Source organism: Telopea speciosissima, chromosome 5 (genome assembly GCF_018873765.1).
Source record: "Telopea speciosissima isolate NSW1024214 ecotype Mountain lineage chromosome 5, Tspe_v1, whole genome shotgun sequence".
NCBI lineage: Eukaryota > Viridiplantae > Streptophyta > Magnoliopsida > Proteales > Proteaceae > Telopea > Telopea speciosissima.
In genome coordinates, this window is record NC_057920.1 from 4,629,350 (window position 1) to 4,647,874 (window position 18,525).

Genomic DNA, 18,525 nt, shown 5'->3' on the forward strand with positions numbered 1-18,525 from the left:
GCCACCGTGCTAGTGCAGGGGCTACACGACCAATTAACATTCTCTTGCCCATTTAACAATTATACATTTTAAATGTAATCTTAAATAAACTTTTCAAATCAATTTGATTTTGTTTCAAAGTAAAGCGAGAAGTTCTCTAAGCAAACGGCAAAGGGCACTCCAGCACCCTTTGTCTTATCTCTCTCCTTCTCACATGATATTACTTCTTTGCCCCCTTATTCACAAAACTTTTCATCACCCTTGCTGTGCTCTCCTATGCTGCTTTCTCATATACCGTTCCAAATTTAAAATGTTTTGGAATTAGTTAGACAATCACGATAGATAATGACCAAAAAAAAAAAAGGAAAGTTGCTCAGGCACGTGGATACTATGCCTAAGCAGTAGGCACAAGAGCGTACAAAATTACCATCTCACCCCTGTTAATTAAAAATCACATCCATATTGATGCTCCTGCGCACGCTCTCATTGACCCCTGCACAAGTGAAGGGCTACAAAAGCAGGCAGATGATTTGATTTCACTTTCCTACCCTTTATTTCATTCTGCAACCAAACAAAGCTGTACACAAGAAATCAAGCCGTTCTTCTAAATGGTTCCTTTCTTCCTGAACACCCTATACAACAAACACAGATGATATTCTGCAAAAGACCTATGAGGCTCTATACTAGTATACTGTCATAAGTAGAGAACGCTTAAGTTCACATTGGTATGATTGGTGTCACAATAATCTCTATATAAATATCAAGATGAGTTTTTTAACTGCAAACATCTGAATATGGGGAATTAAATCATCAAACAGCTCAAGGTAGAGGCCCATAATTTCCAACTACTTAAACAAATGACCTAATGGTGTTGTTTCTAAAATAAGTGTGTGTAAATTTTCTATTTCACTTTACTGATCTAAATGCATTGACTTCTCAGTATAAATACTAATCTCAACCAGGAATGGCTTCGATTAAACAAAAACTCTGCTAGTTTGTATTCATCTTGGAGGACCTGAACTTGAACTCCCACTCTTTGCTTGTGCTCATATTCTACTGCCCATTCCCATTATCTTTGGCTAAAGGATTGACACCCATGACAACTGGTGCCTTCGTTGCAGTGTTTAAACTGATCACCATTGAAGTTGCTGGCCCAGTTCCAGAGACTCTATGCCCTCCCGTGACAAATGCCTTTAGATCTTCTAATTGGACTGCTGGTAGGATTCCAAGGCTAGAGGTTCCTTGTCTATTTTGCTTAAAATTCAAGTTCATAGGCTCTGCAACTTGAGAATTACCAATTACATCTGCAACCAGAGGTCCTGAATTCCCAACTTGAACTCCAGCTGTATTCTGCGCAGGCAGCAAACCAAAGATTTCAGTGTGTCCATTAGTAGGATCTGATACTCCACACTCTGGGTTTTGAGAATTCTGATTTGCTTGCACAACCAGCATTCCAGAATCCTTGGCTTGGAACCCAGATTCAGCATTTTGATGAAGTTTTGATCCCATGTGCTGCACTCCCTGATCTTCCCCGAACATCTCCATTGTTGTATCTTCAGCCTTTCCAGCAGATTCACTTTCTGCAATATCAGTTGCCTGCTCATTTTGGTTGAGTTTTGTTTCATTGCCTTTGTTTTTGCCGAATTTCTTCCATTTCTTCTTGAAACCAGTCTTCTTTGGTTTGAGAGCTTTTGTAGTTTCTTGCTGTGCGTTAGTTGACTCGGTACCCTTTTTCTTGCATGGGACAACTGTGTACTGAGAGCTGTCAGTCGGCCGCACTTCAGGTCCTCCAGCATGTGCCTGGATTGCTAACAGAGCAGTTCGTGCTGCTTTGATTTCAGCTTCCTTTTTTGTTCTGGCTGCAGCTCCAATATATTGAATCCCCCCAATCTCAATAGTGCAAGTAAATGATGACACTTTTCCTGGTGTCTCAACTCTTTCACACACATATGATGGAATCGCGTAATTCATCTTCTGTGCATATTCCTGGAGTAGATTTTTGCACAAACCTGATTCGTGCTGAAATACAGGCAACTGTTGATGTAAGTATTCAAAAAGATAAAAATGTCCATCAACCAATATATCATGCCTATGGCCTCGATTTATTAAAGAGCAATGGTATGAGGACCCAAGGATCCCCCCCACCCAAATGCACTTGCACCACATAGTATTCCCCCTAGTTCATTGCCTTTTTTATCAGGAAGTATTGACATTGATTCCATGAAGTCCAATCCAATGTGGGGATCCTCTAATTGGCTGAACCTCCCCTAGACATTTCCCATAATTCAAACACTAACAAATAGCAAAAATTCATTGGAATGCATCATGATATCATAATCAATAACCTCAGTTAAGAAAATATTACTAAACACAGGATTGTGACAATTGCTAAAACTTTTACCAAAAAAAAAAAAACAATTGCTAAAACTCAATGGATTTCTTCCCTATGTCCCAGTCAGTAAATTGGGAAGGAAGGAAAGAAAAGTTGCATTTACTAGGGCAACAGAAAGAAAACACACCCTTTTTTTTTAATCTCTGAAAAACTTGCCTAACTACAATCTAGATGGTAGTTAAGAATCCCTCAACTACATTCATTCATCTGGCAAGGAATACACCAAAAACATTTTCAAAAGCTCAAAAAGACACAAAACCCCTTAGGCCTGGTTTGGTATGATTTCTATTTCCATTTTGGATTGATTTCTTGAAATAGTCAACAAATAGGTTTTTGGTCAAAAAAATAAAATTGTTTTGGTTGTATCAATATGAAATATTTCAAGAACAAAAAAAATCCATTTGATAGTTCAAATTCTGAGAATAGATTCTCTATATTTCTATGGGAAGGATGGTGGTGGTGGCGGCGGGGTAGTGGCGGTGGTGGTGGCGGGGGTGACGATGGTGGCAGGGTAGTGGTGACATGGAAGTAGTGGCGGTGGTGGTGATGGTGAAAGGGTAGCGGTGGCGGTGGTGGTGGTGGTTGTGGAAGTAGTGGCGGTGGTTGTGATGATGGTGGTGGCAATGGCAATGGTGGTGGCGGTAGTGGCGGCAACGGCAGTGGTGGTGGTGGTGGTGGTGGTGATGGCGGTGGTAAAGGTGGTGGTGGTGGCGGTAGCGGTGGCAACAGCAGTGATGGTGGTGATGGCAGGGTAGTGGTGGTGGTGGTGATAGTGGGGTAGTAGTGGTGGTGGTGGTGGTAGTGGTAATGGGGTAGTAGTGGTGGTGGTGGCGGTGGCAATGGTGGGAGTGGGGTGGTGATGGTGAGACCATTAGGAGAAGAAGGATGGTGTTTTATTTTTAACATGAAATTACTACTTTGCCCATGAAATTAACCATGTGCTCATTCAAGAGCAAGAGTGTTAAATCAAATGAAATAGAAATTCTGAAACAGCTCCTCAGCTATTTCAGAATTTCTATTCCACTTGATTTCTATTTCACTGAAATAAGGTGCAAAAATCAAACCAAACAATTTCAGAAATAGAAATCACCCCCTGAAATTGAAATAGAAATCATACCAAATCAGGCCTTATTCTACATTTTTATTTTTCTTAATTTTAATGTTTACATATTCTTCAAATAACTCAGATTTGAAAGAGAAGTAGCCATGAGGAAGCATACTTAAGTCATTTGAGATCAGATTACTGGTTAATATTGCCTTTCGCTCCCTATCACTTCCTAATGCCACAACATGCGACTGCAGAATCTTTGGGTTGATAGGGATTTGTCTCCCAAATATAATTTTTAGAGACTCAGATTCATCAGCACAATTCTAAAATTTAGACAGAATGTTGGCTGCCATATTGCAAGCTCTATGGTGTCATTAAAGGAAAGGAAGAGTTAAGGGATTTACCAATTCATAAGAAAACAAACAGCACCCATTGGGGTCAAAAACAAATGAAGGAGGAAATAACAATCTGTACCTAGGATCTCAAAATCTGTCATTAGGTTTATTCTGAGCAGGATTCTGAGGAATAAGAACTAGCAACAGAAGGGGGTCATGGGGATTTTGGAAAATTAGGTATAGCTCAACCAGGGAATTTGATGTGAGGGAACAATTGACACAATCATGTGTGTGTGTGTATATATATATACATGTCATTCTTTCCACATGGAAGTCCTTGTTCAGGGATGGTTTTAAGAGGGTTAATAAGTCAGTAGGGCAACAGGAATTTAGGGGGCTAGGAACCACAGGACAAAACAGCATCTTAAAATGCTAAGACACTATTTCCAAATATGAGGAAAACAAGAGTGGATGTGGGAGAAGTGCTCTCGACATAATTGACATACAACTAGAGAGGCAAGCTTATCAAATTTTCATTTGCTTCTGAATTATGTTAAAGATGCTATGCCGGATGAAATTCTTTCAACCATGAAGAGGACCAGAATACAAGAAAAGGCAAAAAGCTGATGCGATACAGCCGCGACCTTAATTTTTGAGTTATTTGGGCTTGTCTTTGTTATTTGGTTGCTCTTTTTCTTAGGGCCTTATTTTGGACTGGTTCATGGGCTTAAAGTAGTAAAATCTTTTTAAGTTGGAGGACTCCAGTGTATAGTAGTTTAGCTTGGTTAGGAGTTTTTAAAAATAAGCCTTTCTTAGTTAGCGATCCAACAAAGAGGTGTCTAAGTCACGTAAGTATGTCAGATTAAGTCCGGTTGAAAGCATATAAAAGGGGTAATCACCTTTTTCAAATATAAATGGTATGGTTATGGTTATTGCTAAAAGAGAAAAGGTTTATCTTTTTTATTTGATGGTCAACCGTACTTCTTCTAGCTTCCCACTGCTGCTATCTTCTCCAGTTTCCATGTTTTCAGTTGAAGAGATTGTTTAGAGGCCTTGTTTCTTCAATTGGCAAAAAGAGGTGCTGCTTCTTCCAATTCTGGTTTCCTTCCATGTATTGACTAGTCTCATTGGATTGAAATTCAAATTCACACTTGAAGACTATTGATTGATTTATACCAGGTCAGAGAACAATGACTGCTTTGGATGAAAGCTATTGTTAAGCTTGATGGTTGGAGGAAGGGCTGCCCCAAAAGTTAAAAGGTTGATGTGGCAGGGGGAGAAAAATCTCTTTCCAAGTGGAGTGAGTTTAGCAAGTCGGTCCAGCCATCAAGTTAGAAGGCAGATTTTTTGGTGTCAGAGAGGAGGTTTTGGCCGTGTGTGTGGGTTAATAGGTTTGGTGTTTGTACAGGGTTTGGGGGCTGTAGGAAGGGGGAGTGTCCTGGCTGTTTTGGTTGTTGTGTACAGGGTCCTTTTTTCTCTGCTAGTTCAGCTTTCCTGGTGATTTTTCATTTTTTTTGTCGATCTGTACTTCCTCTCTTCATGATAAAGCTCTTTTCTGCTGTTGTCTATTGGAAAAAAAAAGGAGGAAGGGGTGGGGTGGGGGATGCAAGTACCATTCAGAATCATATAGAGATGATTTCACGTATGGAGGCTGGCTCAGTAATCAGATTTCAACCAGAAGTCAGAACATCCTGGCATGGGTGGTTGCTTTGCGGTGGAAACACTAGCCTCTCTTTCCTATTAAACCTAATCTACTTGCTTTGGAATTTTGTGGACCATTTGTTCCTCTAGTTATGGTTTTGGAGTAACCAAATTAGCTGTTGACAATTGCTTTTTGACAGATTTTAAATTGAAACTTCTCGACGGCTACTGTTTCTGTGGAACAGTGAATATCAGTGAATTACTGTAATTTTCTGGGCAACCATTGGGAGATCTGTGTTGCTTTTAAGAAGCCTGATGGGTAGCTCTCTATCTGTCTCTCACACACACACTTATACATTCTTTACCATTCATATTACTCAAACGTAAGGCTAAAGGCAATGCCCAATAGTTGCAGAGATTTTAATGGTGACAAACGAAGATTTAGGCATAAGAACTTATACATACACACTTATACATTCTTTATCATACATATTACTCAAATGTAAGGTTAAAGGAATGCCCAATAGTTGCAGAGATTTTAATGGTGACAAATGAAGATTTCAGCCTTAGAACTAAAGGGTACTCAGTCAGAGTTAAAGAATGGTGATAACAAATCTGTTTACGTTTAAAGGGTATGAGCACGAAAAAAAGTATATGTCCTATATTGGAGGTGAATCCATTAGGAAGCCTTTGCTTTGAATGAAGAAATGGTGGCATTAGATACAGACATCAAGGTAAGCCATTGAAACATTTTTCACACTTCATTAAACCAGGGTTTTTATGCATCTGTATGCCACTGTATGCTAATGAGAAAGATGAACATACCAATGGGTTTGAGATGCATTCCCCCAAGTTCCCCGATTCAGCTAATCCCATAAGAGCAATTTCTGCAGCTGACTGTTCCGCCGCCTTACGATTGAAAAAGCCAGGCAGAGAATCATATTTGACGTCGTTCACAATCACTGTGGACCTGAAGCTAGGCTCATGGGAAGGCCCTTCCTTTGTAGTCTCGTAAACAGGAGTAGGAATCCCTGTCTTCTGTGCATATTCTTGTAACCGGCTTTTAAATATATAGCACTTAGGTACACCTGTTAAAATTAAAAAGCTGAGTATATACCAATAACACACACACAAAAGAAAGTTCAGGAGTTTTTTGTTGCCAATTGAGATCTTATTAAGAATGCAAAGGGAATCAGGTCCAACTATTTGTGTAAAACATCTGATTACCAAACTCTGTTAAATAATCTGTGACCATTAACCATTACACAGTTCCACTGAACTAAAACTAAAAAGTTCACAAGAGTAACATCCAGTTGGCACTGAAATGTCTCAGTGCAGGTACTGACCAAATCATGTGCACTATAGATCCTACACCAACTGGGACCCAATTATTGGTCTATCCTTTTGCTAAATGGTTATTTCAATTTGTTGGGAATTTGAAACTGGAAATGATTACGTCTTCTGTTAGGCTATATTGGTGTAGTCAAGGCAGATAAAGGTGAATACCTTGACAGGAATTGCAGAAAGGCACTGTTCAAGCGAGTAACATAAATGTAATATATATATATACACACACAAATGGATGTCATTAAAAGCTAAGATCAAGGGATTAAATCTTTCTGGGTCAGCTGTCCCAAACAGCAGATCCACTGGACATTGGGTTTGGCTGATCCTAGATAAAGTTAAACCTCGATGATCCTCAGCTCATTCAGATGATGATTGTCAAATTCTTAAATCCTTCAGTAGTAAAGCATTTTTAAGATTAAAAGTTTGAGGAAGTACATGAATTGTACTTTTAGGCTCCTCCTTCAGTAGTAAAGCACTTTCAAGATTAAAAGTAGGCTCCTCAAAAGTGCTAAATGAAGGGGCAATTTAACTTTTAAGAAATTAGGGAGGTCAAATTTACTTCTTTAAGTGTTCCCAGATTTAAATTGAGAAACAATCTCCTATCTTTTACATGAAATATAAAGCATCACCAGGGCTATTGAGTTACAACAAGGAAGTAGTCGAATGGACAATTGGCTTACTGGTGAAGCAGCATCAGGTTCAATTGCAGAAGCTATTTTTGGCCTTCAGTTGGAATTTTCAGGCTGTGGATGTACAGGAATTTGACGGAACAGAATTAAAGAAAGCAGAGCTTCAAAGAAAATTCCACCAGCAGGTTCGTTTGAAGGAAACAGTAGGGCTTTCAGAAGAGGAATGTGTCAGAAGATTGGCTGACAAGGGGAATTGAAGAGGGCCAGCTAATTAAAAGAAAAATGTAGGAAACAATAATTCAAAATTTGCTAGTCAAAAGAGGGAGACAACAAGACACTCTTTCACAAAATGGTCACATGCAGGAAATGACCAACTCTCAAAAAGAATGAACTTTAGAGGAAAGGAGAGAGATACTTGTAAATAAATGGGGAACTGTTACTGAAACTTCTGTATAGAACTTTTCAGTTTGTCCAGGTCTGAACTCTGAAGAGCAGCCCTGGATGACGAGAGTAGTGACTGGCTTCATTACCCCTTTTTCAGAGGAAAGGAAGTAAAAAAAATGGTGTTTCAGAGATGGAAGGAGATAAATATCTGGCACCGGATGGGTTCATGATTGCATTTTATAAACAAACTATTGGGAGCTTCTCAAGCAGGATTTATGGAACTTAAAGGAGTTCTATGAAGCTAACTATCTGGACTGGGGAAGTATGCCACCTTCCTTAATAATAAAGTAGTAGTGGGAGAAATAAGAGATGTTTTCCCATTAGCTTGATAAGAAGAAAATATTACTGAAGATATTAGCTATACATGAACGTGTGACTTTGGATCAACTCATTTCTACACCTGAAAATAGTTTTATGTAACGGATGCAGGGGAGGTGGGAGTGTTAATTGGCAATGGATAATTGAAGGTTGATTAAGAAGCTAGATATAGCGATGGAATATAATTGTTTCCATTTGGATCGTCTTCAGAATATCATTAGAAAAATGATGTTTGGTTGAAATGAAGGAAGTGGATGGAAGCATGCTACTTTGCAGCTGGTTTTTTTATTCTCAATGATGGAATTTCAAAGAGTTTCTCTTTCAGTTCAATGCAGTTGAGATAAAGGGCTGCGATTTTCCTTTTTCTTTTCTTTTTCTTTTTTTTTTTTTTTTTTTTTTGTATTTGAAGATTCAGATGATGAGTAAAGTAAGAGGATGACGTATGGATTATTTGACGGTGATGCAAACCCGAGTCAAAATAACCCTTATTGGGTCGCTTGTGGGGCCACCCAAACAAGGAAACTCATGTCCAAAGTTCAGTGGCAAAACAGTAAATAAATCAATGTTGACAAGAGGGTGGCAGTTCTGTAAATAACCAGAATGTGTAAGGACTGTTTGGTAGTGAAGGAGGGTACAAAAGGGGTTTAGATATAATAAGCAGGGGTAGACATGGAATGGAGTTTAAATAAGGGACAAAACGGGATTAATAAAGTCGGGAAGGGCAGTTTTTAAAAAACAACTCTAAAAGGGGTAATATCGTATGGAGAGAAGTTTCTCTTCAACCTCCCAATTGTAACCAGGAGGCGGGAAGAGCTGAAAACACGAAAGGAGACGAATTCCTTCAACTTCTGCCGGCTGGGCCTGAGATTTCAGGTGAAGGGTTGCAACTCAAAGCTCTATCGACTTCAGCAGTTCAGCCCATCACAGTTTCCATTGTCAACTAAGCAAGGAGTATTTAATCTCTGAAATCAGACCAGGCGAACTTCACAGTTGCAGGTTTCTTCAAAGGCTCGAGTAACACAGCAAGGGAAGCTTTTAAGTATGAGTCTCTAAGGTATGAATCGCCCTAAAACTCAGGGTGATCAGGTTAATATCAATGGAGTTCCTTATTCTTTCTGGATCAGAACACAACCGACAGGTTTGAAAAACAGATATATAAAAGATAAAGAAGATTAAGGGAGGAAAGAGAGAAGAAAAAGAATGAAAAAAAAAATAGGGAAGAGAGAGAGAGAGCTCACAACCAGCCAACAGGCCATGCAACATTCCACTGCAACTCAAACTTTCAATTCATTCATTCAAATCTAATTTCTCCATCCTATAACAACAATATAAAGAGAAAAAAAACTCCCTTACATGATAATAGAAACTTAACAAATTAAGAAGGAAATCAAATATAGAAACAACCAAACAAGTCCTACGTAATCTACCCACCCATATAAAAATAAAATAAACTAAAGATTGCATCCTATGCAGTCTACCAGCCCTTGTCAGACCAGAAAACTGGTTTAGGACCAGTTCTTGGTTTGGGCCTCCAAAGTCTGTCATGTCTGTCCAGCCAGACTAGAGCAACTGCATCGGAGGGCTTCTCCATTCCCAACCTTATGCTTTCAATGTTGTGTGGCAACCTGATATTGAAAGGATGCAGCATAAATTGACCGCAAGGTAAGGGAATACTTGTCAAAGGGAGGTAACTGCAGCATTGGCCAATATCTGTATCGATATTATTAACTCTCATAACTTTGACGACTAGGCAAATACAACACAATATTATATGGGAGGATTTGGAAAACTACATGAATACCATCATGTCATAATGGAGACTAGTCACAAGTGATAACCAGTCCACAAGAGGATTGCAAACCTCAGGTCCAGCAACAATAAATACTTCGATTGCTTCTTAGATTTGCAGGAAATTTCAGAACAATAAAAAATAAAAAAAATTCAAATAAGGGAAGAAGAGATAGGGTAGTCTCTCCCAAACTCAGGTCTCTCACATACGGCTTCTCATCGTATTTTGGTCTCTCACCAATGGCATCTCAACATACTCTCTCAGAGCAAAGCACAAAGCTATGGTTTTTTTTTTTTGTTTTCAATCTCATTAATTCAAATTCTTGTACAAGGCTGTAGCACCTTACAAACTTATATAAAAAACTCAAAAACAGACTCGAACATTAAAAAAAGAAAGGCCTAACACAATCCTTAACTAATAAGGTAACATAAACTGACTAGGAAACTCAAATAATGAAAGAAAATGACTCAAAATATGACTTTAACTAGACTAATGAAGTAATCCCGTTTTCCTACTTTCTACCTATTTTTTAGGCCCATCAAAGTGACCCAATACAGGATTAAAGGCCCGACACCTACATAACCCAACCCAAGGCTTATTTCCAATAAAATAAACCCTTTAGGTGACTTATCTGCATCAATTCTCCCTTACTTAAAAAAGAACCATCCACTAGTTTGGTAGAGATGTCGAATCAGACCTACACGATCATCCTTCAATGGGAAGTAGAAGTCAGCAACCTTTGGCTCCATCTGCCGTCCCAACCTAGCTCTGATACAAAATAATGGAGACCAATCACAAGTGATAACCAGTCCACAAGAGGATCACAGACCTTCAGGTCCAGCAACGGTAAATACTTCGATTGGTTCTCAGATTTGCAAGAAACTTCAGAACAATACAATAAAAAAAACAAGAAATCAAAGAAGAGAAGAAGAAGATAAGGTAGTCTCTCTAACTCAGGTCTCTCACCCATGGCCTCTAACCATATTTTGGCATCTCACCATACTCTCTCACAGAGCAAAGCACAAAGCTATACAAGGCTGTAGCCCCTTACAACATATATAGAAGACTCAAAAAGGCCTAACCCAATCCTTAACTAATAAGGTGACACAAACTGACTAAGAAACTAAAATAACGAAAGAAACGGACTCAAAACATGACTCTAACTAAACTATTGAAGTAAATCCCGTTTTCCTGCTTTCTACCCATATTTTAGGCCCAATAAAATGGCCCATTACAAAGAAAACCCATAGGATCAAAGGACCAACACCTACATAACCCAACCCAAGGCTTATTTCCAATAAAATAAGCCCTTTAGGTGACTTATCCACATCATGTCAACTAGACTCTGAGGAAAAAAGGAGTACATTCTTTCTAAAAAATTACAATTCTAAACAAATCTTCATTGTCTGAGTGGTCATGAAGATTTTGCATGATCCAATTACCATTGGGGGCAGAATATTTTGTGACCTTCGTTGATGATTACTCAAGGACAGTCTGGATCTACTTCATGAAGCGTAAAAGTGAGGTGTTCACCAAATTCAAATAATGGAAGGCTGAGGTAGAAAGGAAGATGGGAAAGAAAATTTAGTACTTGAGAACAGACACTGGAGGGGAGTGCAGGTAGAAGCCGTTTCTAGAACTGTGCAAGGATGAAGGGATTACATGTCACTTCACGGTGTCGAATACACCACAGCAAAATGATGTAGCTGAGAGGATGAACAAGATACTTCTAGAAAGAGCTCGGAGCATAAGGTTGAATGCAGGGCTGAGAAAGATTTTTTGGGCAGAAGCAGTGAATATGGCATTTTTTCTCATCAACATGTCTCAGTTAAGAGCAATTGATTGCAAAATTCCCAAAGAGGTATGGACAGGAAAACCAATAGATTATTCTGTTTTGAAAATATTTTTTAGCCTATGTTCATGTATAGAGAGAGCAGCGTTCCAAGTTAGACTCAAAGTCTAAGCAGTGTACCTTTCTTGGTTTTGTGAAAGGTATAAAAGGGTTCAAGTTGTGGGATCCTAGCTCACAGAAAATTATGATCAGCAGGGACGTTGTGTTTGATGAACCTCACATGGTGAAGTCAAACTACAAGTCAGAAGCAGATCACAGAAAGAAAGAAGAATCTACTGTGCAGGTGGAGTTAGGTGAGTATGAAATAATAGGAGAGAAAGAGTCATCCGTTGGCTTACCAGAACACCAAGAAATAGTAGAAACGTACTCACAAAGCACTTGTGAGATACGAATTTGAGGACATAGTTGCAAATGCCCTCACTATAGGTACAGGTGATCCATCTTCCTACTAGGATGCTCTAAACGATGATCAAAGTAATATATGGATGACAGCAATGATGGAGAAAATGGAGTCTCTACAAAAGAACAAGACTTGGGAGATCGTTGAGAAACCTAAGGGAAGAAAAATCATTGGGTGTATATGGGTCTTTCGTAAGAAAGAGGCAGCATCGGAGAAGGAGCGTGAAAGGTTTAAGGCCATACTTGTAGCCAAGGGCTATGCACAAAAGGAGGGGTGGATTACAATGAATTATTCTCTCCAGTGGTAAAACACACTTCTATTCGGGTACTACTTGCTTTAGTAGCTATGTTTGATTTTGAGCTTGAACAACTTGATGTAAAGACAACGTTTCTTCATGGGGACTTGGAGGAACAAATTTGCATGGATGAGCCTGAAGGTTTTAAGGTGCAGGGAAAAGAAGATCATGTTTGTCTGCTTAAGAGGTCGTTTTATGGTCTTAAGCAATCTCTTAAGCAGTGGTATAAGCACTTTGACTCATACATGGTGCAGATTGGCTACACAAGAAGTGAGTATGACCGTTGTGTGTATTATAAAGTGTCAGGTGATAATTCTATTATTCTTTTGATGTTTAATGTTGATGACATGCTCATTGCTGCTAAAAATAAACATGAAGTCCTCTCTAAAGTCTTTGTTGAGTGTTGAATTTGATATGAAGGATCTTGGTGTTGCGAAAAAAGATCCTTGGAATAGAAATCCTTAGAGATAGAAGTGCAGGTAAACTTTGGATAACTCAGAAGAGGTATGTTGAAAAGGTATTGGAGCGTTTCAACATGGAAAAGGCTAAACCGGTTAGCACTCCGTTAGCTGGCCACTTCAAGATACCTGAAAAGCAATGCCCTACAACACATGAGGAGGTGGAGCAGATGTCTCAGGTTCCCTATGCTAGCGCAGTTGGGAGTCTCGTGTATGCTATAGTGTGTAGCAAGTTGGATTTGTCTCATGCAATCAGCGTTGTCAGCCGATACATGAGTAATCAAGTGAAGGAACACTAGAATGCAATTAAGCGGATCTTCAGATATCTGAGCAAGATTACAGGTTTGGGTATCAGTGGTAAAGGAAGTTCTGCAGAGTTGGCACGACATGTTGATTCTGATTATGTTGGTGACTTAGAAAGACGGAGGTCTACTACAAGGTATGTGTTTACATTAGCTGGTGGACCTATTTCGTGGAGGGCAATGCTTCAGTACACAGCCACATTATCCACTACAGAGGTAGAGTACATGGCGGCAATTGAGGTGGCCAAGGTAGGAGTTTGGTTAACTGGATTGGTTCGTGAGTTGGGGTTGGAGCAAGGAGGTACGGTGCTACACTGTGACAGTCAAGAGTGCTATACATCTTTCAAAGAATTAAGGTGTTTCATGCAAGGACAAAGCATATAGATGTGAGGTTTCACAAGATCAAGGAGCTTGTGTCAGAAGGCAGTACTTACTTGAGGAAAATTCAAACAAATAGCAATCTTGCAAATATGCTTACCAAACCAGTCGCCACAGAGAAGTTCGTCTTGTTTAGACTTGGTCAATATTACTTGTTGAAGGTGAGGGACGCATTAGATGGGTGCGGGTTTGTACCTCTATGGAGGTATGGGAATGAAGGCATCCACAAGTTATCTTTACAAGAGGCTTGACAAAATTCAAGCCAAGACGGAGACTGTTGGGGGTACAAATGTACAATGTCTTGTATTCATAATTGTCAAGGCATCGCCTAGGCGTCCAGGCGGTTTTGTTGGGGCCTAGGCAACCTCCGCCTTATTGCAAGGCACCTTGCACTGATTTTTATTGGTATCGAACCCAGTATTACCCCTTATTTATGCCAAATATCAGTTAAGTAAATGTTTTATATTTGGAATTTCATTTACTTAAGATATTATTCATAATAAGCAAATACCCCCTATTTGAATCCAATAAAAATAGTTAAAAAATCAAATTCCAAAAGGATAAAAAGTCAACCCCCCAATTCAAAAACAAAAACTGGATTTTCGACGATAGGTAAAATTTTTAACTTTCTAATGTTGGGGTTTTTCTCAAATCTAAAAATTCTATAAATCTTAATATGGTAAAACATTGCTAAAAACCAAAAGGGCGGTAAAATATTCATTTGTTTTGACATCTAAAAAAATATTTTCATTCAAAGCGATTTTCACAGCATTCGCGCATACCAAATAAGGTTTGACTAGAACATAGCTTCTTCAATATAAATCAGATTTAAACAATTTTGGATTTGCTGGAAAGCTGGTTTTGAGCTCTACCTAATACTAAAAGTCTCATGTAAAAATAAAATCATCTAACTAGTCAAATTTCTTAGAGAACAAGAACATTTCTATAAATCGAGAACAATTTAATTACTTATAGATAAATCATATTTTCTAAGAACAGTATAAACCAAATGTATGTTTAATTGTTTCAAACTTTCAATAGCTTGCGTCTTCAATTTTGTTGTCTTCTAGTTCTATGTTGATTTTTGATGGCTTGATGTGGCTTAATATTGATTTTTTATGACTAAATGTGGCTTAATGTTGATTTTTTATGACTTGAGAAGGCTTAATGTTGATTTTTGATGATATAAGGTATATACTGTAGCATACTAAATAATGTTAGAAAAGGGGGAAATAAAAAAAATAGCACTTGGGGGCGCCTAGGCGGGCGCCTTGTCACCTAAGCGCTTAGATACCCCCTCCATCGCCTTGGATCTCTTTACTGCCTTGAAAACTATGCTTGTATTCCATCGCTCGGTTTATGGGTTGATTCTGAAGGGTCGTTAAGAAGCCGAAGGTTTTGAGGAGTATATGGGTATGTCGGTAAAATTCCTGTATATTTCACTATAAATATGTAGCGAGGGTTCTTTCTCTGTAACAAAATCTGATAGAGGTGTGAGGACAAGCGGTTGTAACCCTATTCTCCATTGATAATGAAACTGATCTCATCTCACCGTGGACGTAGGCAACCTTGTTGAACCACGTAAATCCTTGTCTTCATTGTGTGATTGTTGTTTGTGATTTCCATTCTTTTCTACATCGTGTTAGGTTTCGTTTTCCAACATACCTACAATTGCTCCCTCATTTTAGATCGCCTCCACAAAAGACTTCAGCTTTGGAAAGTCTTCCTACATATTCAGGTCCAGCATTTTCGAGCTTCCTCAATCTATTATTTCGAGTTTGGAGTCCTTCATGTGTACTTTAGAAGGGCTATGATTCAGCTAGATTTCTCCACCATGTCAATTGGGCATCAATCTGTCTCCCCAAAGAGGAGGGGGGCCTTGCCTTGAGAAGAATAAAAAATGTCCACCATGCTGGTATTCTCAAGTTGATTTGGAAGCTTGAGACAAAACAGAAAAAGTATTCAGGTTGGTTGGGTATTCTCTTGGCCTATACGCAATGACTCCATCTGGACTGTTCCATCATGCTTTAATGCTTCTTGGGTCTGGAGGAAGATCCTTAAGCTCAGACCTCTTGCTTATGGTATCATTAGATCTCATATTGATGGCGGCTCCTCTACTAGACTTTGGCTCAACCATTAGCACCCGCATGGAGTTCTCCTTCACTCAATGGGAAATAGAGCTATCTATAGATTAGGTTCAGCAGATTGTATGTGATATGTGACATTATTCGACATGATGGTTGGCCTCCTACCCCCTGTTCATCCATGTCTTCCATTTGAAGTGCATTGGCGAGCATTCCTAGGAGACCTCCGGGCGGCGGCGACATTGTCGCTTGGTTTGCTTCATCTTCGAGCCTTCTCAATGCAAGGTCTGCTTGGGATCTCATCAGGTCTCGTGGCTACATCAAAGTCTAGCGCAATTTGGTCTGGTTCAAAAGCCACATACCCCATCACAGCTTCACTATCTGGAGGGTTTTTACCCGCTGCCTCCCTACTCAGTCTTTCCTTACCTAGGCATCAGATCCCCGTCCCCCCCCCTTTGCTACCTTTGCAAATTGTAACTGCCACTGAAGACGTGAATCAGGTTTTCTTCGCCCGCCCCTTCTCCTCAACGGTTTGGTATGGTCTCTTAGCCAAGTGCTACCCTAGGAGAAGAACGATTCTTCCCTTTGACACAGAATGGGTAATGCAAGCTCAACCTCGAACCAAGGAAGAACCAATGGAGATCAATTGCAGCAGGATCAATAAAATAGGGAGAACAATTGAATAACTGAATTTTTTATTTCTATTTTCTGATTACATATGAAAGAATAAAATAAAAAGGTATGGAAGAAGAAGAAGGGGATATGGAAGGCGGATAGGGGACTCTCTCAGTCCAGGGTCCCTCACCCATGGCCTCTCACCGTTGCCGCATCCCACAGCCACTGCTTCTCGCAGCTTCAAGCCATAGCTCTCTATTTTCTTTAGTCTTCAATCATCCCTGTATTCAGCCTTGCTCTTTATTTATGTAGAAGAACGAATTACAAAATAGAAAGTGTTTGCTAACAAGTAGCTTCCAACCAAAATAAAAACTTCTTATAAAATCTAGCTTCCATACATCAAAATAGAAACTTCTATTTTAGAGAACATAATAATAATAATAATAACAAACTGAAATTAGAAACTACCTTAGATTCTATTGCAATAAAATATACTTTCTAAAATTGAAAATAGAAACTAAACTATGGCAGCATTAGGATAGAATCTTTCTCCACTTGATGGGCCCACTAGATTTTCTAAAAAACATCCCCACACAAAGGCAAATATGGGTTGTGACACTGTTCACGCGAACAGTGTTTTTGTCTTTTTTCTTCATATTTTGATCTACATCAATGGGTCTGGTTCGACATGTCTTTTGCTGAGAAATCTTGTTGTGATAAGGTAGGCATATTTGCTTTTGGTGTTGCTATCTCTCGTACTTGGTTTGAGCACAACCGGCGAAGGCGGACCTCAAAATCTAGAACCTACCAAGAAATATGGAAATCCATTATGTTTGAAGTTAAATCTATGATTTCCGGGTCCACAGATCAATGTTCTGATTCCGCCAGAAAAAGGTTTATTGTAAATTCTCGGAGCCCCTTCTACTTTGCAAACCCAAGCCTCCTCCTCCCCACCCCCTTTCGTAAAGGCTGAGTTTAGTTTTCTGTATTTTTTCGTAATGAATTTATTATTCACACAAAAAAAAAAAAAACAAGTATGACTTTGAATAGAGATGATTGAAGAAAAATGAACCATGTAGCCGACCCCATTTAGTTGGGATAAGGCTGAGTTGAGTGGAGTTGAAACATTCAGAGTTTGGTTGTGCATATGATTGATTTAGGATGGAAGTGATGAGACCTTCAACACAATCGATTCCAATATTTCATCCTATTTTGAGAACCAATAGGCACAAATCTCACTTAATAGATAAAACAACTGTGAGAAAATAAAAGCTAGAGGATGCTGTCATAATAGCAACCAACAAAATTTGGCAAGTATTTGCATTACTTATCAAGACCTTTAACAAATATAATAATGGTACAAAAAACATTGAACTGTGATCCTGTAGAACGGTTATGAAATAAAAATTCAAATGTGTTGAATCTTCGAAAGGAACCCCCCCCCCCCCCTTTCCGAGGAGAGGCAGGGGGACGCAATAAGTAACGCAATCACCGTCGAACAAATAATTATCACAGAAACTATAGTTTCTTTCCCACTTCCAGCACACACACACACAGGGAATCACACAGAGATTAAAAATAAAGCGCAGTCAAATACACAGAATTAATTCGCTTATAGGAACCATAAGAAAAAAAAAAACGAAGCCATAAAGACAATCAAAACCAAATTCCAAAGGCCAAGAAATGCAACAAATGAGAAAAAAAAAAAAAACGCTTTATGACAATCACCATTGACACTACTCACTAGAGGGAGACGTTGGGAAAGATGAGAAAGCGAGGGTAAGAAGGCTGGGGAAATTTCTTACGCACCTTCGAAGCCATTACTGGGCGACATCTCTTTTCTGTTGCCTGAAGAAGCCAGCTTTCTTTTCTCTATCCAGGAAATTCTCTATTGCTCTATCGCTCTCTCCCTCTATCCCTCTCTAAAACCCAGAGCCGATGAACAGTCTGTATGGAGGAGTATTTCAGAAACTCTAAACAGCATATCTTTTGGTTTTTTTTCCCCGCAACTGCGGCACGTACACGCACGGGCTCCGCGTGAGTGAGTAGTGACTCGTGAGTCGTGAGTTCGTGACTCATGCTTTTTTTCCGAAATACCCCTATGTTCACTCAAAATAACAGGGGATAGCACAGCTGTCGAGCACATGGTTTTAGATATTTGGTATGGCGGTATCTGCGATTCGTACTGGCATTGGCAGACACTGATACTAGTACTGATT

The 18,525-nt window shown here is 39.3% G+C and overlaps 1 protein-coding gene across 1 annotated transcript; it reads right to left on the reverse strand.

Annotated features, from left to right (window-relative positions):
• Positions 1 to 716: 716 nt before the first annotated feature.
• Positions 717 to 18,160, reverse strand: LOC122661259 (double-stranded RNA-binding protein 1-like). Its single transcript, XM_043856604.1, has 3 exons — positions 18,116 to 18,160; positions 6,221 to 6,483; positions 717 to 1,998 (listed from the first exon to the last, which is right to left on the reverse strand). Exons 1-3 carry the CDS (start codon positions 18,138 to 18,140, stop codon positions 1,033 to 1,035), a joined length of 1,254 nt encoding a protein of 417 aa, XP_043712539.1. The 5' UTR covers positions 18,141 to 18,160; the 3' UTR covers positions 717 to 1,032.
• Positions 18,161 to 18,525: the final 365 nt, after the last annotated feature.